This window comes from Entelurus aequoreus, linkage group LG28, assembly GCF_033978785.1.
Source record: "Entelurus aequoreus isolate RoL-2023_Sb linkage group LG28, RoL_Eaeq_v1.1, whole genome shotgun sequence".
In the NCBI taxonomy this organism is placed as follows: domain Eukaryota; kingdom Metazoa; phylum Chordata; class Actinopteri; order Syngnathiformes; family Syngnathidae; genus Entelurus; species Entelurus aequoreus.
In genome coordinates this window covers 14,303,005-14,328,545 of record NC_084758.1, presented here as the reverse complement: position 1 = coordinate 14,328,545, position 25,541 = coordinate 14,303,005, and the positions used below count along the sequence as shown (strand labels likewise).

Sequence of the window (25,541 nt, the reverse complement as noted above, 5' to 3'; positions counted from 1 at the left end):
TTTCCGGGGGACAAGGGTGGCAACGCCCCCCGAAGCTCCTGGTTTTTCACCAATTTAACATGCTAAAATTAACAAAGACAGCACCATTTGAAGAAAATATTTTAGTGTTTAAAGACATGAAAACATCATTAATAGAACATACATAACCCAATGATCCTAATGGATCACTGTATATGGTTCAGTCCCAACAGTATTAGTCACTAATATTTACATCTTGTGTTCATTTCACATCCACAGGTGTCACATTGATCAGTGTTATTATCTACAGCAGGGGTCACCAACGCGGCGCCCGCGGGCACCAGGTCACCCGTAAGGACCAGATGAGTCGCCCGCTGGCCTGTTCTAAAAATAGCTCAAATAGCAGCACTCTCGTCAGCTGATGCGCGAGCGCGTAACTGCGGCTGCTTGGCAACCAGCCAAACCTCACTTAATAAAATTATATTTTATTTTAGAGCACATCCACATCCCTATTCACCTAGGCAACCCCAGGAAATGTATATAATTCGGCATTATTATCAGTTGACGTTCACGCGCAGGTATAACGCGGCGCGCTCCTGTCTCGTCTGCTGGTGCGCGAGCCCTGTAATTAGACAGCTGTGTCAAATCAAGGAGTACAAAAGACGCCAGCGCAGAGTGGAGAAAGGTTTGGTTCATTACAGATAACACAGAGTTGTGCCAAAAGTGTACCTAAACCAAAAGCTGAACGGACAGCCGGTAAGATTGCACTTTATTTCTCTTTGTGGGTGTGGCGCACCTGTTGCGCTGGTGAGATGGGGGTCGGGGGGTGCGGGGAGTTGTGTACATGTAGCGTGCTTAGTCTGGAGGCTAAATACACACGGTGTTTTGTGTAACTGTTGTTTAGTAAGGAAGTGTTGTGATTCTTTGCTTAGTTTGATAAATGTTGGAGCAGTTTGCTTCATCAGGAGGGTGAAGTCGCTCAACTTAAAGTGTTGGATTTAACTGTGTTGGATCATTGGCTGCTAGTGAGGGCATAGAAAAGGGGTATTTTTCTACCAGTAGACAGCGTTTAAGATTGAGTGTTTCACTGCTAAATTAATAATATATTTATATTGGATATGGATTTTAAATATGTATCTAAAATAGGTGGTTAATTGGTTAGGTATTTATGTGTTTGCATATTGGGTTTTCTGCTGCATTTATCTATTGTGTTTCTGGTGTTAAATGTATTTTATATGTATCTTGGTGCATTTATGTTGAGACTATTTAAAATCTTAATTAACTTAAAGGGAAAATATGAATCCATTTTCTTGCACTTATTTGTTAAGTGTTTGATAGCCTAATTAATAATTGTAAATTATGGGATTGATAATTGATTGATTTTTTACAGCATGTTAATCTTGTGGTGTTTTGTCCTTAAAGGTTTTTCACCTACTAAAGAAGCTAAAGGCTACTAAAGACAGCTAAAGAAACTAAAGTCTACTAACACTGCTAAAGACTGCTAAAAAGACTAAAGAAGAAAAAAGAAGCTGTTTCTTCGTTGGAAAAACTGTTGCAAACTAAAGGAAAATAAAAGGAAAAAAATAACGACGGTCTGGTCTTTTGAGTGAAATCCAGAAGCCACATTCAGCATTGGTACATCCCTTCAAGTGTGGGATAAGCACAGTGAAAAAAGCAAAACACTTGACAAGCACTTACCAGTGAGCTGCCTCTATTTTTTAATTGTTATTTATTTACTAGCAAGCTGGTCTCGCTTTGCTCGGCATTTTTAATTCTAAGAGAGACAAAACTCAAAAAAAATTTAAAAATCCAAGAAAGTATTTTAAAGACTTGGTCTTCACTAACTGACAACGAAACAGATAACAGATTTGGTGTCCAGTTCAAAGTGTGACATGATTTATTTAAAAATTTGAGAGTTGACTTTTGTATTTTACATGAGTTATTATTTGTACAAACATGGTGCAAAGTAATTCATGATTTGTTCAAAAATGTTAGTGGCTAGCTAGTTAAAATGGGATATTGTGATTTCACAATACTGTCTTAAAATTGATCATTTGAAAATGTTCAATTTGAAAAATGTGCACTTAGAGAAAATATAAAAATAAAGTGTTGCATATTGATATTTATCTGTTTCTATATATATTTATTGTGAGAAATCATTAAGATGATCAGTGTTTCCACAAAGATAATTATAATTAATTATTAATAATAACATAGAGTTAAAGGTAAATTGGCTATTTCTGGCAATTTATATGTGTGTATCAAACTGGTAGCCCTTCGCATTAATCAGTACCCAAGAAGTAGCTCTTGGTTTCAAAAAGGTTGGTGACCCCTGATCTACAGTATTACCACATTACTTCAGTTCACTTCACACATTAGCTTTCTCGGAGAGCCCAGCCCTAACATGAGCTTTCCTTGCAAATGTATTTAATAAAATACCAAATGTAAACATTTCATTCTTTTCGCCAAAATAGGATATAAATCTATGAAAATAATTAAACATGTTTAGTATTGTTTACTCATATTTGAAAATAGGAAATAATAATAATGTGAGGACACTGGCATATTGCATGAAACAAGTGTGAAAATATTTACCTTCAAGATTGTTACACCACTGACAATAGTTTCAACAGACTACATAAGAACTTAATATTACAACATAGTATTATATGCAAATTCATTTCAAATAAATTGTTAACTGGAATCAATAATGCGACTCTTTGAATTTCTGTAATTTCATAATATATTTTCACGTCTTTTTATTTTTAGAAAAAAACATTTATATTTTGCTAAGCAATAATTGGTTAATATTTAAAACAAACATGCGTATTTCGCAAGCAAATATTTTTTAGCTTACCTCATTATTAACAACCCTGTCTGCAACTGAAGTGGATTGTGGGTGGATCTTTCCTCTCGATGTCACTTTCGGTTGACATCCAAAAGTACCAGCTAGTGAAAAATTTGTTTTCCTTGCTTCAAGTTGTTTCATATGTTTTTGGCGTTTCGCATGTACTTCCAAAGCCTTGAAACCTCGTGATCCATAGTCAATATTATCATGACACCACGTGCACAAAACCTTTCCGGGACGATCGATTTTCCGAATAAAATCACCGAACAAAGTCGTAACTTCCTTCTTCCCAACAGTATCAGTGATTTCCCTTTCCATCCAGTCCCATCGAAACTTATTTTTGACATGTTTATCAATTTATTTTACTCGTAAAGCGTCCTTTCTCTCGAGAACCGACATCGTTTACATATGGAAAATGGCGGTATGATGACGTTATTAACGTCATCATTCATAACAGATGTCCTGATTGGTCACAAGGAACATATCGACCAATCAACTACGGCGTAATATAAACTACGTCTCGAATCTTGATTTAGGGTCGGAAAAAAAAACGGAAAAACGGAAGATAATTTTTTTTTTTTCCCCGAGATTAAAAAAGACGGAATTCCGACTTTAGGTGGAAAAATCACATGCCTGACCTATATTCAATTGAATAGACTGCAAAGACAAGATACTTAATGTTCAAACTGGAAAACATAGTTGTTTTTTGCAAATATTAGCTCATTTGGAATTTGATGCCTGCAACAGGTCTCAAAAAAGCTGGCACAAGTGGCAAAAAAGACTATAAAAGCTGAGGAATGCTCATCAAACACTTATTTGGCGACGAGTCCGCCTACAGGAGAGAGGTGGACCGGCTGACGTCCTGGTGCAGCCACAACAACCTGGAGCTGAACGCCCAGAAAACATTGGAGATGATCATGGACTTCAGGAAAGTCCCAGCCCCACCATCCCCCCTCACCCTGATTGACTCTAAGGACGGCGTGGTGAAGTTGGTAGAGTGGCTGTGCCAGCAATCGGAGTGTTGCTGGTTACTGGGGTTCAATTCCCACCTTCTACCCTCCTAGTCACGTCCGTTGTGTCCTTGGGCAAGACACTTCACCCTTTGCCTCTGACGGCTGCTGGTTAGCGCCTTGCATGGCAGCTCCCGCCATCAGTGTGTGAATGTGTGTGTGAATGGGTAAATGTGGAAATACTGTCAAAGCGCTTGGAGTACCTTGAAGGTAGAAAAGCGCTATACAAGTATAACCCATTTATCATTTATTATTTATCATCCATTGTGGACTCCTTCCGTTTTTTGGGCACCACCATCACCCAAGACCTCAAGTGGGAGCCGACCATCTGCTCCCTCATCAAGAAGGCCCAGCAGAGGATGTACTTCCTGCGGCAGCTGACGAAACTTAAGGTGCTGACCGAGATGCTGGTGCAGTTTTACTCAGCAATCATCGAGTCCATCCTCACCTCCTCCATCACCGTGTGGTTCCCTGGCGCCACAGTCCAGGATAAGAATAGACTGCAGCGCATGGTACGTGCTGCTGAGAAGGTGATTGGCTGCAAACTCCCATCCCTTTCAGGACCTGTTCTCCTCCAGGACCAGGAGGCGTGTGGGTGGGATCACAGCTGACTCTTCTCACCCTGGACACACGCTATTCTCCCCTCTCCCCTCAGGCAGGAGACTACGCTCCATCCAGACCCACACCTCCCGCCACCTGAACAGTTTTTTCCCCTCAGCCATCAGGAACATGAACAATAACTCCTAACAGTAGCTCCTTGAAATCCTTCTAAGTGAGGGATGTCCAAAGTGCGGCCCGGGGGCCATTTGCGGCCCGCAGGTCATTTTTTAATGGCCCCACGGCCCATTTTAAAATACGATTAAAAAAATTAAAAACATAAAAAGTGGTATGAAAGAGCAAACAGGTGAAATGTAACAAGAAAATGTTGCAATGTTTACTCTAATAACACAAAGCTTCTTTCTTTAAAAAATAATAATGAATCAAAATCAATGTTATTATGAATTATTGACCTATTCAAGGCTCCAATTACGTCACATTAAATATTGCACTTTGAGATATTTTTTTGGGAAAATGTTGCATATTTTGTGTTTGCCATATAAACATTTTTTAAAGAAGGGCCTACAACGAACAAAAAACAAACAACAACATATAACGTATAATTGACTGATAGATCTGAAGTTGATCTCGAGATTATTGTGTTAAAAGTAAACATTAAAAAAAAATTATAATTTATTTTTTAACACTTTAATGAGTATGACCCTTTTGGTTCCCCAATAATTTTTGTGTGATTTGTTTTAAAGTGTAATTGCTCAAAAAATAATAATGAATTACAATCAATGGTGTTATGAGTTATTGACCTTTTTAAAGGCCTACTGAAATGAAATTGTTTTATTTAAACGGGGATAGCAGATCTATTCTATGTGTCATACTTGATCATTTCGCGATATTGCCATATTTATGCTGAAAGGATTTAGTATAGAACAAGGACGATAAAGATCGCAACTTTTGGTATCTGACAAAAAAAAGCCTTGCCCCTACCGGAAGCAGCGTGACGTAGTCAGTTGAACATTTCCGCAAAGTTCCCTATTGTTTACAGTGATGGCGGCCAGAAGTGAAAGCGATTCGCACCGAGAAAGCGACGATTTCCCCATTAATTTGAGCGAGGATGAAAGATTTGTGGATGAGGAAAGTGCAAGTGAAGGACTAGTGGCGAGTGGAAGCGATTCAGATAGGGAAGATGCTGTGAGAGGCGGGTGGTACCTGATAGTCAGCTGGGAATGACTACAACAGTAAATAAAGACAAGACATATATATACTCTATTAGCCACAACACAACCAGGCTTATATTTAATATGCCACAAATTAATCCCGCATAACAAACACCTAGGTCAGGGGTCGGCAACCCGCGGCTCTTTGACCACTCTGATGCGGCTCAGCTGCATACCTGCTGACCCTCCCGATTTTCCCAGGAGACTTACGGATCTCAGTGCCTCTCCTAGAAATCTCCCGGGGCAAATATTCTCCAATTTTCACCCTATCAACTAAATTAAGGGCATGCTCTAATGGCACTGCATTTATTGTCCTCTATAACCAGCACAAACGAGCACTGCATTTATTGTCCTCAATAGCCAGCACAAACAGCGTGCCAGCCCGGCCACATGTTGTACAAAGCTTATACTAGCACACGTAGAAGACAGCAAGGCATACTTGGTCAACAGCCACACAGCTTACACTGACGGTGGCCGTATAAAACAACTTTAACACTGTTACGTTACAAATATGCGCCACACTGTGAACCCACACCAAAAAAAGAATGACAAACACATTTCTGGAGAACCTCCGCACCGTAACACAACACAACAAATACCCAGAATCCCATGCAGCCCTAGCTACCACCAAACCCCCCCACACATCAACCCCCCCTCCCTCCGTGCGTCGGTTGAGGTGGGCGGGGTTTGGTGGTAGCGGGGGGGGGTGTATAATGTAGACCGGAAGAGTTAGGGCTGCATGGGATTCTGGGTATTTGTTTGGGCTGTGGGATTGAGTGTGTTGTGCGGGGGTTTGATTTGTATTGGCGAGTTATATGGACGGAGGGGGGAGGTGTTTGTTATGCAGGATTAATTTGTGGCATATTAAATATAAGCCTGGTTGTGTTGTGGCTAATAGAGTATATATATGTCTTGTGTTTATTTACTGTTTTAGTCATTCCCAGCTGAATATCAGGTCCCACCCGCCTCTCACAGCATCTTCCCTATCTGAATCGCTTCCAATGCCCTCTAATCCTTCACTCTCACTTTCCTCATCCACGAATCTTTCATCCTCGCTCAAATTAATGGGGTAATCGTCTCTTTCTCGGTCCGAATCGCTCTCGCTGCTGGTGGCCATGATTGTAAACAATGTGCAGATGTGAGGAGCTCCACAACCTGTGACGTCACGCTACTTCCGGTACAGGCAAGGCTTTTTTATCAGCGACCAAAAGTTGCGAACTTTATCGTCGATGTTCTCTACTAAATCCTTTCAGCAAAAATATGGCAATATCGCGAAATGATCAAGTATGACACATAGAATGGGCCTGCTGTCCCCGTTTAAATAAGAAAGTCTCATTTCAGTAGGCCTTTAAGTTGATCTAGTTCTTTGGTGGGATGTGTTTAAAATCTACAAAGTCCTTGCTTGGATATCAGACAGTAATTTTAGAATGTTTGGATATACAATGGAACCCAAATGGTCTGACCTTTGACAACAAAGATCTTAAAAGAACAATAACTAATTCCGACGAATACAAATCATCTCGGAGTGTTTATCCATCCATTTCTACTGCTTGTCCCTCTCAGTGTCGCGGGTTCGCAGTGTTCAAAGATGGGTTAGGATTTCGGGGACATACCCATGCAACCATACTGAGAAACACTCTGTGGAGGGGGGGCGTGGCCCGCGGGCCTGCAGCAGAACGGGGTGTGCCAGGACCGGCCTCGAAGTCAGCGACAGGTGCGTAGATGGCCCAGGTGGGCCTTGTTGTCTAATCACCTGTCGCTCTGTATAAGCAGCAGCCGGGAGGAGAGAGGGTGTTGGAGCTGGAGCGAGAGCAACGAACAGACACTTGCTGGAAAGCAAGCTGCTGAAAAATCACAAATAAAAACTCTATTGTAACACTGATCCGGGCTCTCATGGCAATGCTTGGTGGTCTGGAGGACCCACGGGAGGGCAACCTCCACACACTCATTTAGTGCTCTCCAGAAATGCTGCACGTTTAGGTTTTTTTTGTAAAATTCAAGACTAGACGTTATCAGCAAATGTTGGCACTTTCATTGGAATGCAATATACTTCTGACCTCTCCCTCTTTAGGTCCCATTGCCAAAGTCCTGACAGTGTGTGATTGAGGACTCCCAAACAGGAAATAACGCATCTTTTCAGCCAAAAATGGTTTCCTCATAGTATTTCATTTGTTTTTATCAGTGAAATACTGGAAGGATTTAGGAAGGCCAAAGGTGAAGTCACACATCACTATCATCATCACTACCTGTAATGGTATTTTTTCATTTTCTCATTTCTAAAACATACATTCTGTTACCTGCAGGAGGAAATCAAAGAGTGCCATTTTGCTCCACTCAAAGTGATGGATGGTAGAGCAGCTGGAGGCTGGCTTCCGAGTGATATTCTTCAGCCAGCACCTCTGTTTTAGTGATCGCTGGTACTCGCCCCAAGTTAACCTCACAGCGTCATCTGGGTAGAGCGAGGGTTTCCATGCCACCACAGGACTGGGCTGGCCATCTAAAAAGGGAGGACAGACAAAACAATGGAGCGTAAGCCTGAGACAAAATATAAAGACCGACCCTGGCGATTATACCTGTCTTCTTTTCTGTGCCCAGATTGCAGCCTATACCAAGTGGGCTTGCTAGGTCACAGAGAAATTACTAATCTAACTTACTTGATTACCAATCTATGTACCGTATTTTTCAGACTATTAAGGCGCACTTAAAATCCTTCAATGACTTCCCTATAAAAGTGGGTGACATTGTTATCACCAGGAAAGATGAGGTCACCTACCTAGGTTCCATTCTAGAGGAACCTTTCCTGTGATAAAATGGCAACCAAGGTAATCAAAAAGGTTAACCAACGAACGAGATTTCTCTACAGAATCTCCTCTCTGGTCAACAAAAGCACCTTGAGGATTCTGGCGGGAACTCTCGTTCAACCCTTTTTCGATTACGCATGCACCTCCTGGTACCCTAGCACCTCCATAACCCTCAAATCTAAACTCCAAACATCCCAGAACAAGCTAGTCAGATTACTTCTAGACCTCCACCCCAGATCCCACCTCACTCCTACCCACTTCTCCAAAGTGGGCTGGCTCAGGGTGGAGGACAGAGTTAAACAACTTGCACTGAGCCTAGTCTATAAAATCTGCTACACCTCCCTGATACCGCATAAATGATCGCCATAACCACAACACCAGGGGGAGCTCCACTAACCACGTTAAACCCAGATTCCGAACTAACAAAGGTCTTAACTCATTCTCTTTCTATGCCACAACAATGTGGAATGCGCTCCCAACAGGTATAAAAGAAAGGGCATCTCTATCCTCCTTCAAAACCGCAATAAAAGTTCACCTCCAGGCAGATACAACCCTAAACTAACACCCTCCCCGGATTGCTAATAATCAAATGTAAACAATCAAATGCAGATACTTTTTCTTATGCCTTCTGATCTCTCTCTCTCTCTCTATGTCCACTACTTGCTGTCCATATCCTACCCCCCCCCCCCTCCACACCCAATTGTAAATAATGTAAATAGTTCAATGTGATTATCTTGTGTGATGACTGCACTTTATATGATGATAGTATATATCTGATAGTATATATCTGTATCATGAATCAATTTAAGTGGACCCCGACTTAAACAAGTTGAAAAACGTATTCGGGTGTTACCATTTAGTGGTCAATTGTACGGAATATGTACTTCACTGTGCAACCTACTAATAAAAGTCTCAATCAATCAATCAATCAATTTCATTCTCTCAAAAATTGACAGTGCGCCTTATAACCCGGTGCGCTTAATGTATGGAATAATTCTGGTTGTACTTACCAACCTCAAAGCATTTTATTTGGTACATGGTGTAATGTTAAGTGTGACCAGCAGATGACAGTCACACATACAGTAAGAGATACTTGTAGACTGCAAGATGACTCAAGTAAACAACACCAACACTTTAAATGTTCCCTTGAGAATATAGAACATTACACACGGCACTCAAAAATCTGTCAAATGTTTTAGTATGACTTTGGTAAGCTATGAAGCCGCACCGCTTGATGGATCGTCGGAGCATTACGGCTATCGTAGTCAGTCATATTGTGCTACAACATACGGGTATTATGGTGTGTACAACTGGGCTATTCAACTACATAATGAAGGGGGCGCAGTTTCAAGAGCCCGAGAGCTTCGAAATGTGGATGTTTCATCAAAAAGTGCCTCCGCAAGTTATATTTCTTTGAGACTGTGTTTACTTAATTACAAAGTAAACACATTGACTTTCACACCGCACTGTCAATAAATGCATTATTCTGCCCTCGCTACTCGTTTCTAGCGTGTGCAGCTAGTTAACGGTATGAAGAAACAAAAGCTTGAGAAGTTATGTTGAGGATTGATGTTCCTTCTTTTAAATTATTTTATTTCCTTAGTTTTATTTCTTACACTTCTTCCTTCATTTAGGTTTGTAAGACTGAAAATATAACCATAAAATAAACGTAACAAAAAAATAACGCCATTGTGTATTTTAGGTAAATAATGTCCATCGGGTATTTTACATAAATAATGTCCATTGTGTATTTTACATAAATAATGTCCATTGGGGATTTACACAACATTTATGCACCTAACATTGTATGTGACTATCACTATTAGCGTTGTCTCCCTCTACTGGTCAAATTTAGCACTACATTTATTAAACGAGGCTTGATCGTTACTCAGACAAAAAAACAACACAAAGTCAGCATTTTCGATACAAAACAAACTAAACATCTTTATGCACAAATTATATCTACTTACAAATGTTTGACCAAGTTTTATGATGAAACTTGGTCAAACATCTACTGGGATTTTTACCATTGTTGCTGCTTGTCTGGATCACTGTGTCCGTCGCTTAAAGGCCTACTGAAATGCGATTTTCTTATTTAAACGGGGATAGCAGGTCCATTCTATGTGTCATACTTGATCATTTCGCGACATTGCCATATTTTTGCTGAAAGGATTTAGTAGAGAACATCGACGATAAAGTTCGCAACTTTTGGTCGCTGTTAAAAAAGCCTTGCCTGTACCGGAAGTAGCGTGACGTCACAGGTTGTGGAGCTCCTCACATCTGCACATTGTTTTCAATCATTCCCACCAGCAGCGAGAGCGGTTCGGACCGAGAAAGCGACGATTTCCCCATTAATTTGAGCGAGGATGAAAGATTTGTGGATGAGGAAAGTGAGAGTGAAGGACTAGAGGGCATGCCACAAATTAATCCTGCATAATAACTAGAGGGCAGTGGAAGCGATTCAGATAGGGAAGATGCTGTGAGAGGCGGGTGGGACCTGATATTCAGCTGGGAATGACTAAAACAGTAAATAAACACAAGACATATATATACTCTATTAGCCACAACACAACCAGGCTTATATTTAATATGCCATAAATTAATCCCGCATAACAAACACCTCCCCCCTCCCGTCCATATAACCCGCCAATACAAATCAAACACCCGCACAACACACTCAATCCCACAGCCCAAAGTACCGTTCACCTCCGCAAAGTTCATACAGCACATATATTTCCCCAAAGTTACGTACGTGACATGCACATAGCGGCACGCACGTACGGGCAAGCGATCAAATGTTTGGAAGCCGCAGCTGCGTACTCACGGTACCGCGTCTGCGTATCCAACTCAAAGTCCTCCTGGTAAGAGTCTCTGTTGTCCCAGTTCTCCACAGGCCAATGGTAAAGCTTGACTGTCTCCTTTCGGGAATGTAAACAATGAAACACCGGCTACGTGTTTGTGTTGCTGCAGCCGGCCGCTAATACACCGCTTCCCACCTTCAGCTTTCTTCTTTGTTGTCTTCATTGTTCATTAAACAAATTGCAAAAGATTCACCAACACAGATGTCCAGAATACTGTGGAATTTTGCGATGAAAACAGACGACTTAATAGCTGGCCACAATGGTGTCCCAAAATGTCCGCTACAATCCATGACGTCACGCGCAGACGTCATCGTACCGAGACGTTTTCAGCAGGATATTTTGCGGGAAATTTAAAATTGCACTTTACTAATCTAACCCGGCCGTATTGGCATGTGTTGCAATGTTAAGATTTCATCATTGATATATAAACTATCAGACTGCGTGGTCGGTAGTAGTGGGTTTCAGTAGGTCTTTAAAAGGTCTGCGAGAAAACAATGACTCCAACACTTGCTTAGGGTAAAACAACACAAAATGGCACCTAGTAGCAAACGTATTATCTGGCATTTTGTTTCGCAATATTATGCAAAACCAACATTTCTTACTTTCTGGTCTGCTAATGTATATTTGGGATCTGCATAAGTCGTGAAAATTTGCGCACGTTGGCCATTGTAGTCTGTGCCGTTCTCACTTATATCTGTCAGTAGACTCGCTATGTAAGCGCTAAAAACGACCGGTGTAAGTGTGTTTACTTAATTCACACAATGAACTTTAGTTATTTGAGAGTTCCGGTCGGACGTTTTTTCACAGGACACATTTCCGGCGTTGTTGTTGCACTAGTGAGCCACGGATGAGGAGATGCTGCTCCGTTTTTGATTGAAGTAAAGTCTGAATGTCACTGAAACAGTTAGCTCCATCTTTTGACACTTCTTCCACTCCCGTCCTTGCACGCTACACCGCTACAACAAAGATGGCAGGGAAAAGACGCTGTCAAAGTGGGGCCACGTAATGAGACCGCCCACAAAACGGCACATCCTTAAGCGACGGTCAGAAAGTGTCTTGAAGATGATCTGTAAAACATAATTTATGTAACATGTTGACCAAAGAACTACTGTTACATGTTATGTACACCACAAGGAAATGTTTTAAATTCATAATATGACCCCTTTCGTGCGTCTTTTGTATGAAAACAGACCTGAATGGACCCGCTCGTCGGAAGTGCGCCTTATAATCCGGTGCGCCCTATGGTCTGAAAAATACAGTCAGTGTTTCCCACACATTCATTTATTTGTGGCGGCCCGCCACGAAAGAATTACGTCCCCCACAAATAAAAAATAAATGTTTTTCTTTTTTTGTCCTTTCTAGCTCCTCAAGCAAATCATATAGTTGATGTAGATGCCCATATAGGCTGTTCAGATTTACTTTACAAAAGAGAAGTGTAGGATACTTCTCTTGTTGCCTTATTTGTATTTGACCACTACTGTTTTCTGTTTATTTGTTACTGACTGTGGCAGGACACCTCTGCCTCTGTTTCACTTTATGTTGCTGGTAAATAATATGGTTGTAATAGTAGGCCAAAGTTAAATTATTTAGTATGCACTAATTAAAGGGGCAGAGCTTTAAGAGACATTTTAGCTTTTATATTTTATAAGATATATTTTTTGTAAGAACCACAATTAATAAATATATTTCAGTGAATAACTTATTGTTCAAATCTGTATATAAATATGTACATAAAGTGTTGTAATTATATTGTAAAATGGATGGATGGATGGATGGACGTTTAAAACAAAACTGTATACATTTTTTGAGCCTTTTTAGAGAAAATCATATCATTGTAGAAAATTATGCAAATTACTCGATGATGTCATGGTGACAACGCCCATAGCCACGCCCTCACCGCCACAGGTATCTTGGCAGTTTATGGGAAACACTGACAGTACTTACCTAGTATGGGGGTCAGCAACCCGCGGCTCTCGAGCCGCATGCGGCTCTTTAGCACCGCCCTAGTGGCTTCCTGGAGCTTTTTCAAAAATGGAAAAAGATGGGGGGAAAAATATACTTGTTGTTTTAATAATGTGTCTGGAGGACAAACATAACACAAACGTTCCTAATTGTTAGAAAGCCCACTGTTCAATATGTTTGTGTTTATGCTTCACTGATGAGAGTATTGGGCCAGCACCGTTTTGTCCTACTAATTTTGGCGGTCCTAGAACTCACCGTAGTTGGTTTACGTGTACAACTTTCTCTGTCGCTGCCACAGAAAGACGTGTTTTATGCCACTCCTTCTTTGTCTCATTTTGTCCACCAAACGTTTTATGCTGTGCGTGAATGCACAAATGTGAGCTTTGTTGATGTTATGGGCTTGCGTGGAGTGCAAATAATCCATGCTAACATGCTATTTAGGCTAGCTGTGTGTACATATTGCATCATTATGCCTCGTTTGTAGGTATAATTGAGTTCAATTAATTTCCTTTACTTACCGTATTTTCCGCACTATAAGGCGCACCTAAAAACCTCCAATTTTGTCAAAAGCTGACAGTGCGCCTTATAATCCGGTGTGCCTTATATATGGACTAATATTGAGCCACAACAAACCTAAACTTCATTTTCATAAAGTTTAGGTCTCGCAACTACGGTAAGCAGCCGCCAACTTCATTTTGCCCCGTAGAAGAAGTTATTCTTCTACGGTAAGCAGCCGCCCCTGTAGAAGAAGAGGAAGCGCGCGGTGCATGCTGGGATATATGACTGCGCGAGGCGTGCCGTTTTGATTACCATTTGTTTGTTTATGTAAAGACCCCAAAATGGCTCCTATTAAGAGACACGCTTACGATCCAGAGTTTAAACTTAAGACGATCAGTCACGCAGTAGAACACGGGAATAGAGCAGCATTCCAGCATTCCAGCACTCCATTAATGACGACTTCGACGAGACGGATGCCGTATCCGCCCAACTGTTTAATTCGGACACTGAAGAAGAAGAATTTGAGGGATTCATGGATGAGGAATAACTTTAAAGTGAGCTTTACATGTTTATTTTGTGTGTTGTGTTGTGTGACATTAACATTTGAGCAACGATGAGTTATTGATATATTGTTATTGCTCTGCACTATTTGGAGTGTTACTATATTGTGATTGCACTAACGTTTGATTTACCGTAACAGTATCACTGTTTTTTACCTGTTTAATGAATCAGGGAAAAGTTCCCCTCCACTATGTGATATAAATGTTGCACTACTGTTATACCTTGCTGTTGTTAAAAGATAAACAAAACACCACGTCACTGACTTTACCTCGGGGAAAATAATAAAACAGCTGTTTATTCATTTTGGGAGTGAACAGAGTTGTCAGAACGCTGGTTTGTAATCTATTAATAAAGTTTGACTGACCTATCCGACTGTTTTGTTGACATTCCTTTTAGCGCAGCTCCATCTAATGGATGCATGGGTGAGCCTTATAATCCGGTGTGCCTTATATATTAACAAAGTTTTGAAATATGCCATTCATTGAAGGTGCGCCTTATAGTGCGGAAAATACGGTATGTTCTCTGTGTATTTAATTTATACTTGCATGTCTCATGACACATGATCTGTATGTAATATTTGCTGCATTTCTGATTGTGTACCATGTTGTTCCAGACCACAGCAAACGTTACCATGTTGTTCCAGACCACAACAAACGTTACCCAGCTATTAAAGATTGTAATAAATCCATTAGAAGAAGACAACCTGTCCTTTCCTTTAACTTGGGCACACACATCTATACCTTTAGCAGTTTTAAGCCAGTAATTTCCAGGAATTATCTAACCCTCTGAGACACTTACTTAAAGGCCTATTGAAAGCCACTACTAGCGACCACGCAGTCTGATAGTTTATATATCAATGATGAAATCTTAACATACGGCCGGGTTAACTTATAAAGTGCAATTTTAAATTTCCCGCTAAACTTCCGGTTGAAAACACCTTTGATGATGACGTATGCGCGTGACGTAGCCAGTGAAACAGAAGTATCGGTACCCCATTGAATACAATACAAAATAGCTCTGTTTTCATCTCATATTTCCACAGTATTCTGGACATCTGTGTTGGTGAATCTTTGGCAATTTGTTTAATGAACAATGAAGACTGCAAAGAAGAAAGTTGTAGGTGGGATCCGTGTGTTAGCGGCGGACTACAGCAACACAACCAGGAAGACTTTGACTCGGATAGCAGACGCGCTAGCCGACGCCAGCCACCGACCGCACGGATGATCGTGGTGAAGTTCTTCGTCCTTCCGTCGATCGCTGGAACGCAGGTGAGCACGGGTGTTGATGAGCAGATGAGGGCTGGCTGGCGTAGGTGGAGCGCTAATGTTTTTATCATAGCTCTGTGAGGTCCCGTTATACTAAGTTAGCTTCAATGGTGTCGTTAGCAACAGCATTTTTAAGCTTCGCCAACCTGGAAAGCATTAACCGTGTATTTACATGTTCATGGTTTAATAGTATTGTTGATTTTCTGTCTATCCTTCCAGTCAGGGATTTATGTATTTTGTTTCTATCTGCATTTGAGCCCAATGCTATCACGTTAGCTCCGTAGATAAGTTAGCTTCAATGGCGTCGTTAGCAACAGCATTGTTAACCTTCGCCAGGCTGGAAAGCATTAACTGTGTATTTACATGTCCCTGGTTTAATAGTATTGTTGATCTTCTGTCTATCCTTCCAGTCAGGGATTTATTTATTTTGTTTCTATATGCAGTTAAAGGCCTACTGAAATGAATGTTTTTTATTTAAACGGGGATAGCAGATCTATTCTATGTGTCATACTTGATCATTTTGCGATATTGCCATATTTTTGCTGAAAGGATTTAGTATAGAACAACGACGATAAAGATTGCAACTTTTGGTATCTGATAAAAAAAAAGGCTTGCCCCTACCGGAAGTAGCGTGACGTAGTCAGTCGAACATATACGCAAAGTTCCCTATTGTTTACAATGATGGCCGCATGAAGTGAGAGAGATTCGGACCGAGAAAGCGACAATTTCCCCATTAATTTGAGCGAGAATGAAAGATTTGTGGATGAGTAAAGTGCAAGTGAAGGACTAGTGGGGAGTTGAAGCTATTCAGATAGGGAAGATGCTGTGAGAGCCGGGGGTGACCTGATATTCAGCTGGGAATGACTACAACAGTAAATAAACACAAGACATATATATACTCTATTAGCCACAACACAACCAGGCTTATATTTAATATGCCACAAATTAATCCTGCATAAAAACACCTGCGTGTTTGTTACGCTAGCTCCTAGCTCCTCTGCTAGCTCCTAGCTCCATAGAACACGCCAATACAATTCAAACACCTGATCAACACACACAATCACTCAGCCCAAAAGACCGTTCACCTAACCCAAGGTTCATAAAGCTTGTATATTTTTAAAAAGTTACGTACGTGACGCGCACATACGGTCAAGCTGTCAAATGTTTAGCAGCCAAGGCTGCATACTCACGGTACCTGATATTCAGCTGGGAATGACTACAACAGTAAATAAACACAAGACATATATATACTCTATTAGCCACAACACAACCAGGCTTATATTTAATATGCCACAAATGAATCCTGCATAAAAACACCTGCGTGTTTGTTACGCTAGCTCCTAGCTCCTCTGCTAGCTCCTAGCTCCATAGAACACGCCAATACAATTCAAACACCTGATCAACACACACGATCACTCAGCCCAAAAGACCGTTCACCTAACCCAAGGTTCATAAAGATTATATATTTTTAAAAAGTTACGTACGTGACGCGCACGTACGGTACGGTATGTGTTATGCTAGCTCCTAGCTCCTATGCTAGCTCCTAGCTCCATAGAACACGCCAATACAATTCAAACACCTGATCAACACACACAATCACTCAGCCCAAAAGACCGTTCACCTAACCCAAGGTTCATAAAGCTTATATATTTTTAAAAAGTTACGTACATACGCAAAAAAAAGTTGCGCACATACGGTCAAGCGATCAAATGTTTAGAAGCCAAAGCTGCATACTCACAGTAGCACGTCTGCGTCTTTGTCATCCAAATCAAAGTAATCCTGGTAAGAGTCTGTGTTGTCCCAGTTCTCTACAGGCGTCTGTGTATCGAAGTCAAAAGTCCTCCTGGTTAGAGTCTCTGTTATCCGAGTTCTTCCATCTTGACTGCATCTTCCGGGAATGTAAACAAAGAAGCGCCGGCTGTGTACTGCTATTGCTGACTACGTTCGAAAAATACGTCCATTTTGCACCGACAACTTTCTTCTTTGCTTGCTCAGCTTCCTTCTCCATAATGCAATGAACATGATTGCAACAGATTCACGAACACAGATGTCCAGAATACTGTGGAATTATGAAATGAAAACAGAGCTTTTTCGTATTGGCTTCAATGTGGAAGGCATACCCGTGTGCGCCGGTCTACGTCACGCGCATACGTCATCCTCAGAGGCGTTTCGAACCGGAAGTTTAGCGGCAAATTTAAAATGTCACTTTATAAGTTAACCCGGCCGTATTGGCATGTGTTATAATGTTAAGATTTCATCATTGATATATAAACTATCAGACTGCGTGGTCGGTAGTAGTGGGTTTCAGTAGGCCTTTAAGCACGATGCTATCACGTTAGCTCCGAAGCTAAAGTGTTTCGTCAATGTATTGTCGTGGAGATAAAAGTCACTGTGAATGTCCATTTCGCGTTCTCGACTCTCATTTTCAAGAGGATAGAGTATCCGAGGTGGTTTAAAATACAAATCCGTGATCCACAATAGAAAAAGGAGAGAGTGTGGAATCCAATGAGCCATCTTGTACCTAAGTTACGGTCAGAGCGAAAAAAGATATGTCTTGCACTGCATTCTAGTCCGTCACTCTGACGTTCCTCATCCACAAATGTTTCATCCTCGCTCAAATTAATGGGGTAATCGTCGCTTTCTCGGTCCGAATCGCTCTAGCTGCATTGAAAACAATAGGAAAATATGAGAAGGCGATCAACTGACTACGTCACGCTACTTCCAGTATAGGCAAGGCTTTTTTTTTTAATCAGAGACCAAAAGTTGCGAACTTTGCGGGGGCGTGGTTATTTACAGCTAGAATTCACCAACTTGGTATTTCATACATATATATATATATATATGAAATACTCGACTTTCAGTGAATTCTAGCTATATATATATATATACATATATTTATTTATTTTATTTACATAAAAGAAATACTTTAATTTCAGTGTTCCGGTGGCTATCCATTACATGGCAGTATTGTCCTGTTTAACTTCTCCGTTCATGATGAGTATATCATTTTGGCCACCGTGTTCAATGGAGAAGTCTGTTCTACATATTTACAGGCAACATACATCTTCCCCTTCGAAATGTCCTAGATGAACTGAAATTCTTGTTTCCATTCGTTAGGCAAGCTGTTTATATTGTGGGAAAGCGAACGTGAGAACAGGCTGTCCCCACTCAGTCTCAGGTCCGCATTGAGCTGGAGGGGGCGTGGCCTCCAGCTCCGGCTGAATACCGGGAGTTTGTCGGGAGAAAATCTCTGCCGGGAGGTTGTCGGGAGAGGCGCTGAATAAAAACGGGAGGGTTGGCAAGTCCATGCGACTTGAAAAAAAAAATATTGCGCACATTACAAATAGGGATTTCAACCCATTAATTTCATTTTGCTCCTAAATATATCCATCCAAATTTTATAAAACTACAGTAAAATGTTTGCCCATCATTCTGTAAAGCATGTTTGAAATAATCTTAAACCATAACCAAATGGACAAGTGATTGACGCGGACATGTCACTGATCACTGTGTGTGTGTGTCTCCTTCCTGCGCCATGCACATATAGGGGCGCACCACTCCTCCCGGCTCACACACTCGCTTTTCCGACAGAAACAAGGTTATAGTTGGAGGCACCGGTCAGTAAAAGGCAACATTTTTTTCACCACCTTAAAACTTGACACAAACACATGGCACAAGTGACTACGAGGGTCGGAGGGAAAATTAAACAACAAATCAATGATTGAAGTGACACACTTGCCATCCAAATAATACACCGTTTGTTGACAATAACATACAGCCATGGAATCAAATTCAATCTATTTATTAAACAAAAGGTAACACAAACCAGCAAAAGATTCAAAAGAACTGCCAACTGCATTATGCCAGATATGTATTTGTTTTTATTTAAGGATCACATTAATTACTTTCCCTAGTTATTAATTACCATCCGTCCATTTTCTACCGCATGTCCCTCTCGGGGTCATGGTGGGTGCTGGAGCCTAACCCAGCTGCATTCAGGCGGAAGGCGGGGTACACCCTGGACAAATCGCCACCTTATCACAGGGCCAACACAGATAGACAACATTCACACTCACACTCACACACAAGGGCCAATTTAATGTTGCCAATCAGCCTATACCCCCCGGTGCATGGCTTTGTAGGTGGGAGGAAGCAGTTACAGGGAGAACATGCAAACTCCACGGCAAATCAATTACTTTTTTGGTAAAGCAACGAGTAACTATAATTAATGACTTTTTAAAAGGAATTTTCAGGACATATTCTGTCACAGCATCATGAAGCAGTTGGGAAGCGGGTGTTCCTGGCTAAAATGTGTGTGTGTGTGTCTTATAATAAAGTTTACTTATAAAAACACCATTGTTAAAGGCCTACTGAAATGACATTTTTTTATTTAAACGGGGATAGCAGATCCATTCTATGTGTCATACTTGATCATTTGGCGATATTGCCATATTTTTGCTGAAAGGATTTAGTAGAGAACAGACGATAAAGTTTGCAACTTTTGGTCGCTGATAAAAAAAAGCCTTGCCTGTACCGGAAGTAGCGTGACGTCGCAGGTTGAAGGGCTCCTCAAATATCCCCATTGTTTTCAATGCAGTTAGAGCGATTCGGACCGATAAAGCGACGATTACCCCATTAATTTGAGCGAGGATGAAAGATTTGTGGATGAGGACGTGAGAGTGAAGGACTAGAGTACAGTACAGGACGTATCTTTTTTCGCTCTGACCATAACTTAAGTACAAAGGCTCATTGGATTCCACACTTTCTTCTTTTTCTATTGTGGATCACGGATTTGTATTTTAAACTACCTCGGATACTATATCCTCTTGAAAATGAGAGTCGAGAACGCGAAATGGACATTCACAGTGACTTTTATCTCCACGACAATACATCGGTGAAGCACTTTAGCTACGGAGCTAACGTGATAGCATCATGCTTAAATGCAGATAGAAACAAAAGAAATAAGACAGAAGATCAACAATACTACTATCAGGAGACACCGAACCAAACACTGGACCTGTAACCACACGGTTAATGCTGTGCCGCCTGTCGAAGCCTAGCAATGCTGTTGCTAACGACGCCATTGAAGCTAACTTAGCTACGGGACCTCGTCAGAGCTATGATAAAAACATTAGCGCTCCACCTACGCCAGCCCTCATCTGCTCATCAACACCCGTGCTCACCTGCGTTCCAGCGATCGACGGCGCGACTAAGGACTTCACCCGATCATCGATGCGGTCGGCGGATAGCGTCGGATAGCGCGTCTGCTATCCAAGTCAAAGTCCTCCTGGTTGTGTTGCTGCAGCCAGCCGCTAATACACCGATCCCACCTACAGCTTTCTTCTCTGCAGTCTCCATTGTTCATTAAACAAATTGCAAAAGATTCACCAACACAGATGTCCAGAATACTGTGGAATTTTGCGATGAAAACAGAGCTATTTTGTATTGGGATACAATGTGTCCCAATACTTCCGCTTCAACCATTGACGTCACGCACATACGTCATCATACATAGACGTTTTCAAGCGGAAGTTTCTGCACTTTATAAGTTAACCCGGCCGTATTGGCATGTGTTGCAATGTTAAGATTTCATCATTGATATGTAAACTATCAGACTGCGTGGTCGGAAGTAGTAGGTTTCAGTAGGCCTTTAAAGGTGATGACGTTTAAACATGTCCTCTTAAACCAGGCACTTAAATTCACATTTAGTTTTTTTGTTTCTAAATGTTTTTTTTTAATAAGATTGGAGATTATATTTGACATTTCTTGTATTATTTTCAAGACTTTTAATTTTTTTCTTATTTTAAAACACCTCAAGTTGGGATCAATTATGCAAAACTTATTTTTCTTACATGTTGGTACCCGTTTTTGTGTATTTGGGATCCATTCCTTAGACACAAGGAATGGTGGAGATATTTAGTTACATCAATGAATATTTCCATCTATGGGTTAATTCATGGGCTTATGGGTTTTGGTCCATATCGTCCAAACCGGGGGTCGGCAACCCGTGGCTCTAGAGCCACATGCGGATCTTTAGCGCTGCCTTAGTGGCTCCCTGGAGCTTTTTCAAAAATGTATGAATATAGAAAAAGGTGGGGGAAAAATATATTGTTTGTTTTAATATGGTTTCTTTAGAAGGACAAACATGAAACAAACCTTCCTAATTGTTAGCAATCCCACTGTATATATTAAACCTGCTTCACTGATGAGAGTATTTGGCGAGTGTCGTTTTGTCCTACTAATTTTGGCGGTCCTTGAACTCACCGTACTTTGTTTACAAGTACAACACGTCTTTCTGCCACAGAAAGACGTGTTTTATACCACTCCTTCGTCTCATTTTGTCCACCAAATGTTTTATACTGTGCAAAGGTGAGCTTTATTGATGTTATTGACTTGTGTGGAGAGCTAATTTGGTCAGTGCATGACTGCAAGATAATTGATGCTAACATGCTATTTAAGCCAGCTGTATGTACATATTGCATCATTATGCCTAGTTTGTAGGTATATTTGAGATCATTCAATTTCCTTGACTTATGTCCTCTGTGTATTTAATTTATATTTGCATGTCTCATGACACGTATGCAATATTGGCTGCATTTCTGATAGTTGTTTGAGTGCCATGTTGTTCCAGACCACAGCAAACGTTACCCTGCTTGCAAAGATCATAATAAGTCCATCAGAAGACGACAGCCTGACGTTTTTTTTAGACACACACATCTATTCCTTTAGCCATTCATTTCCGGGAGTTATCTCACCCTCTGAGAAGCCTCCATTTTACTAATGTTTTCCAATGTTGTAAAAATGTGTAAAATAAATTTTACATTTCAACATTTCTGTTAACGAAAATTTGTGTCAGCCGACACATAGTTATTTGATTGTAGGCTATTATAGCTAATACAGTGTTTCCCATAAACTGCAAAGATACCTGTGGCGGTGGGGGCGTGGCTATGGGCGTGGTCACCATGACATCATCGAGTAATTTGCATAATTTACTACAATGATATGATTTTCTCTAAAAAGGCTCAAAAAATGTATACTTAATTAATAATAACAGTTTTGTTTTAAACGTCCATCCATCCATTTTACAATATAATTACAACACTTTATGTACATATTTATATACAGATTTCAACAATAAGTTATCCACTGAAATATATTTATTAATTGTGGTTCTTACAAAAAATATATCTTATAAAATATAAAAGCTAAAATGTCTCTTAAAGCTCTGCCCCTTTAATTAGTGCATACTAAATAATTTAACTTTAGCCTACTACTACAACCATATTATTTACCAGCAACATAAAGTGAAACAGAGGCAGAGGTGTCCTGCCACAGTCAGTAACAAATAAACAGAAAACAGTAGTGGTCAAATACAAATAAGGCAACAAGAGAAGTATCCTACACTTCTCTTTTGTAAAGTAAATCTGAACAGCCTATATGGGCATCTACATCAACTATATGATTTGCCTGAGAAGCTGGACAGGACAAAAAAAAAATATATATATATATTTTTTTTAAAATTTGTGGCGGACGTTATTCTTTCGTGGCGGGCCGCCACAAATAAATGAATGTGTGGGAAACACTGTAATAGAAACACGTGTTGCCTTCATTATAAGAATTATATAAGGCGTTTGATTTTTTCTGGCTCCAGACAGATTTTTTTTTGGTATTTCTGGTCCAATATGGCTGCTTCAACATTTTGGGTTGCCGACCTCTGGCCCAGACCTACACTCGCGTTAGAAACAGTGCTAGCACAGTTTAGGGATGTTTTCTGTGTTTCATTGAGCGTTACAGTATGCCTTATGACAGACCTGGGCATTCTGCGGCCCGCGGGCCACATCCGGCCCTTTGTGCGTCCCTGTCCGGCCCGCGTGAGGCCAATCATAAATTACAAAATACATTTAAAAAAGTATCTATGTCGAGTGTGCAATACAACGGTGCTGCTTTTGTTTTGAAAAGCGTTATTTGTATTACTTCCGTGTGGACGTATGCGCGTGTGTGATTGTGAGTGAATGTGAACAGCGGCAATCACAAATTACAAAATAAAGTTTAAAAAACATCTATGTCGTGCATGCAATGCAACTGTGCTGCTTTTATTTTGAAAAGTGTTATTTATGGGCGTGTGAGTGAAGGTGCACAGCGACAAGTGATGAGACGCTAAAAAGAGAAAAGTTGATGACGAATGCCGTGTTTCCAACATCACTGTTTCCAAAAAACTGCCAAGAGACCTTTGGCGGTGGGGGCGTGGCTATTTTACAATATAATTACAACACTTTATGTACATATTTATATACAGATTTGAACAATAAGTTATTCACTGAAATATATTTATTAATTGTGGTTCTTACAAATAATATATCTTATAAAAATATAAAAGCTAAAATGTCTCTTAAAGCTCTGCCCCTTTAATTAGTGCATACTAAATAATTTAACTTTAGCCTACTACTACAACCATATTATTTACCAGCAACATAAAGTGAAACAGAGGCAGAGGTGTCCTGCCACAGTCAGTAACAAATAAACAGAAAACAGTAGTGGTGGTAGATAGACACAAAGCTTCATCAAACATCTGATCCACTGAACAAAGAGCTCCAAAAATCTTGATCCTACACTTCTCTTTTGTAAAGTAAATCTAAACAGCCGATATGGGCATCTACATCAACAATATGATTTGCCTGAGAAGCTGGACAGGACAAATAAATAAATAAATAAATAACATTTTTAAAAAATTAAAAAACCTTTTTTTGTGGCGGCCTTAATTCTTTCGTGGCGGGCCGCCACAAATAAATGAATGTGTGGGAAACACTGACATGGACTGCCAAGTATTTCTTTACAGAAATTAAAGGTAAAGCCGTGTGCTTAATTTGTGGTACACATCATGCTGTGTTTAAAGAATATAATTTGAATCGGCACTACACGACGAAGCAAGAGGAAAAATAACGGAATCCGTCTGATGAAGCGCCCGCAAGGGAGGCTGATGCGTTGATGGTAAAACTGCAAACCCAACAAGGACTTTTTGCCAAATTTCACACCCCCAGAATGCAGCCGTCAGGACAAGTTTCGTCATTTCTCACAAAATCGCCAGAAAAAGTAAGGCATTTTCTGACGGAGAGTTTATTAAGGAGTGCTTATTGGACTCTGTTGCACTGATATAACAGGTGTTGTGCCGGATGATGCACCCCCGGCGTAGAATGCACCCCCTGACGGGAGTGTTGTATCAACTAAAGCCCACACTTAAAGTTTCCACGTGCAAGATTGAATCTACTTAAAAAAGTTATTTAATAAGAAGCCAAAAGTGCAAAAACAATAATGTTCGTGTTGGAGGAGTTGTGAATGACTGAAATATGAAATATTTCATATTTCATGGTCTCCATCTTTCAAAGGCATCCCCGATACAAATCCTCATTTTGTTCCTGGCTTTGTCATGAATAAGTAAAGAATCGTAACGACGCCTTTTAGACTTATTAAGGTCTGACAAGTTTAGTAACTTTACCAGTGGCAGTAGTTAGACGAAGATGGCTGTGCGTAACGTGACACACTCACAGACTTTCCGATTGGTCAAACGGTGGAGGACGGAACATTGAAATTAAAACAATAACAATATATCGGGGCTGTAAATCAAATTTTTACATGAGTATATCACGGCTGAACTACTGTTATCAGTTAGAGAGAGAGAGACTTCCTTTTATTGTCATTCAAATTTGTACTTTACAGTACGGATAGGAACACAATTTTGTTGCATTAGCTAGTTGTAGTGCAGGATAAAAGAACAATAAGGTGCAGATATAAATAAATAGATTATTGTACAGATAAACATATTGAATTTTTGCATATGCATCCACGTTTATGGATGTGTGTTATATTGTCTTTATATTCCAGCGAGTTAATCCGTTTTTGGGCGGAATTGAGAGGATTATTATGATGCGTTCAAGAGTCTTATGGTCTGAGGGAAGAAGCAGTTATGGAGGCTGCGACACCTCTTTCTAGAGTCCAGCAGTGAAAATAGTC

At 40.5% G+C, this 25,541-nt stretch overlaps 1 protein-coding gene across 1 annotated transcript in view; it reads right to left on the bottom strand.

The window, feature by feature from the left end:
- The window catches only part of LOC133644842 (Golgi-associated kinase 1B-like), a 58,917-nt gene that overhangs the window by 16,297 nt on the left and 17,079 nt on the right, over positions 1 to 25,541 (bottom strand). The window contains exon 2 of the mRNA XM_062039583.1: positions 7,883 to 8,082. Within this exon, the coding sequence (XP_061895567.1) occupies positions 7,883 to 8,082 (200 nt within the window). The remainder of the gene's footprint in view (positions 1 to 7,882; positions 8,083 to 25,541) is intronic.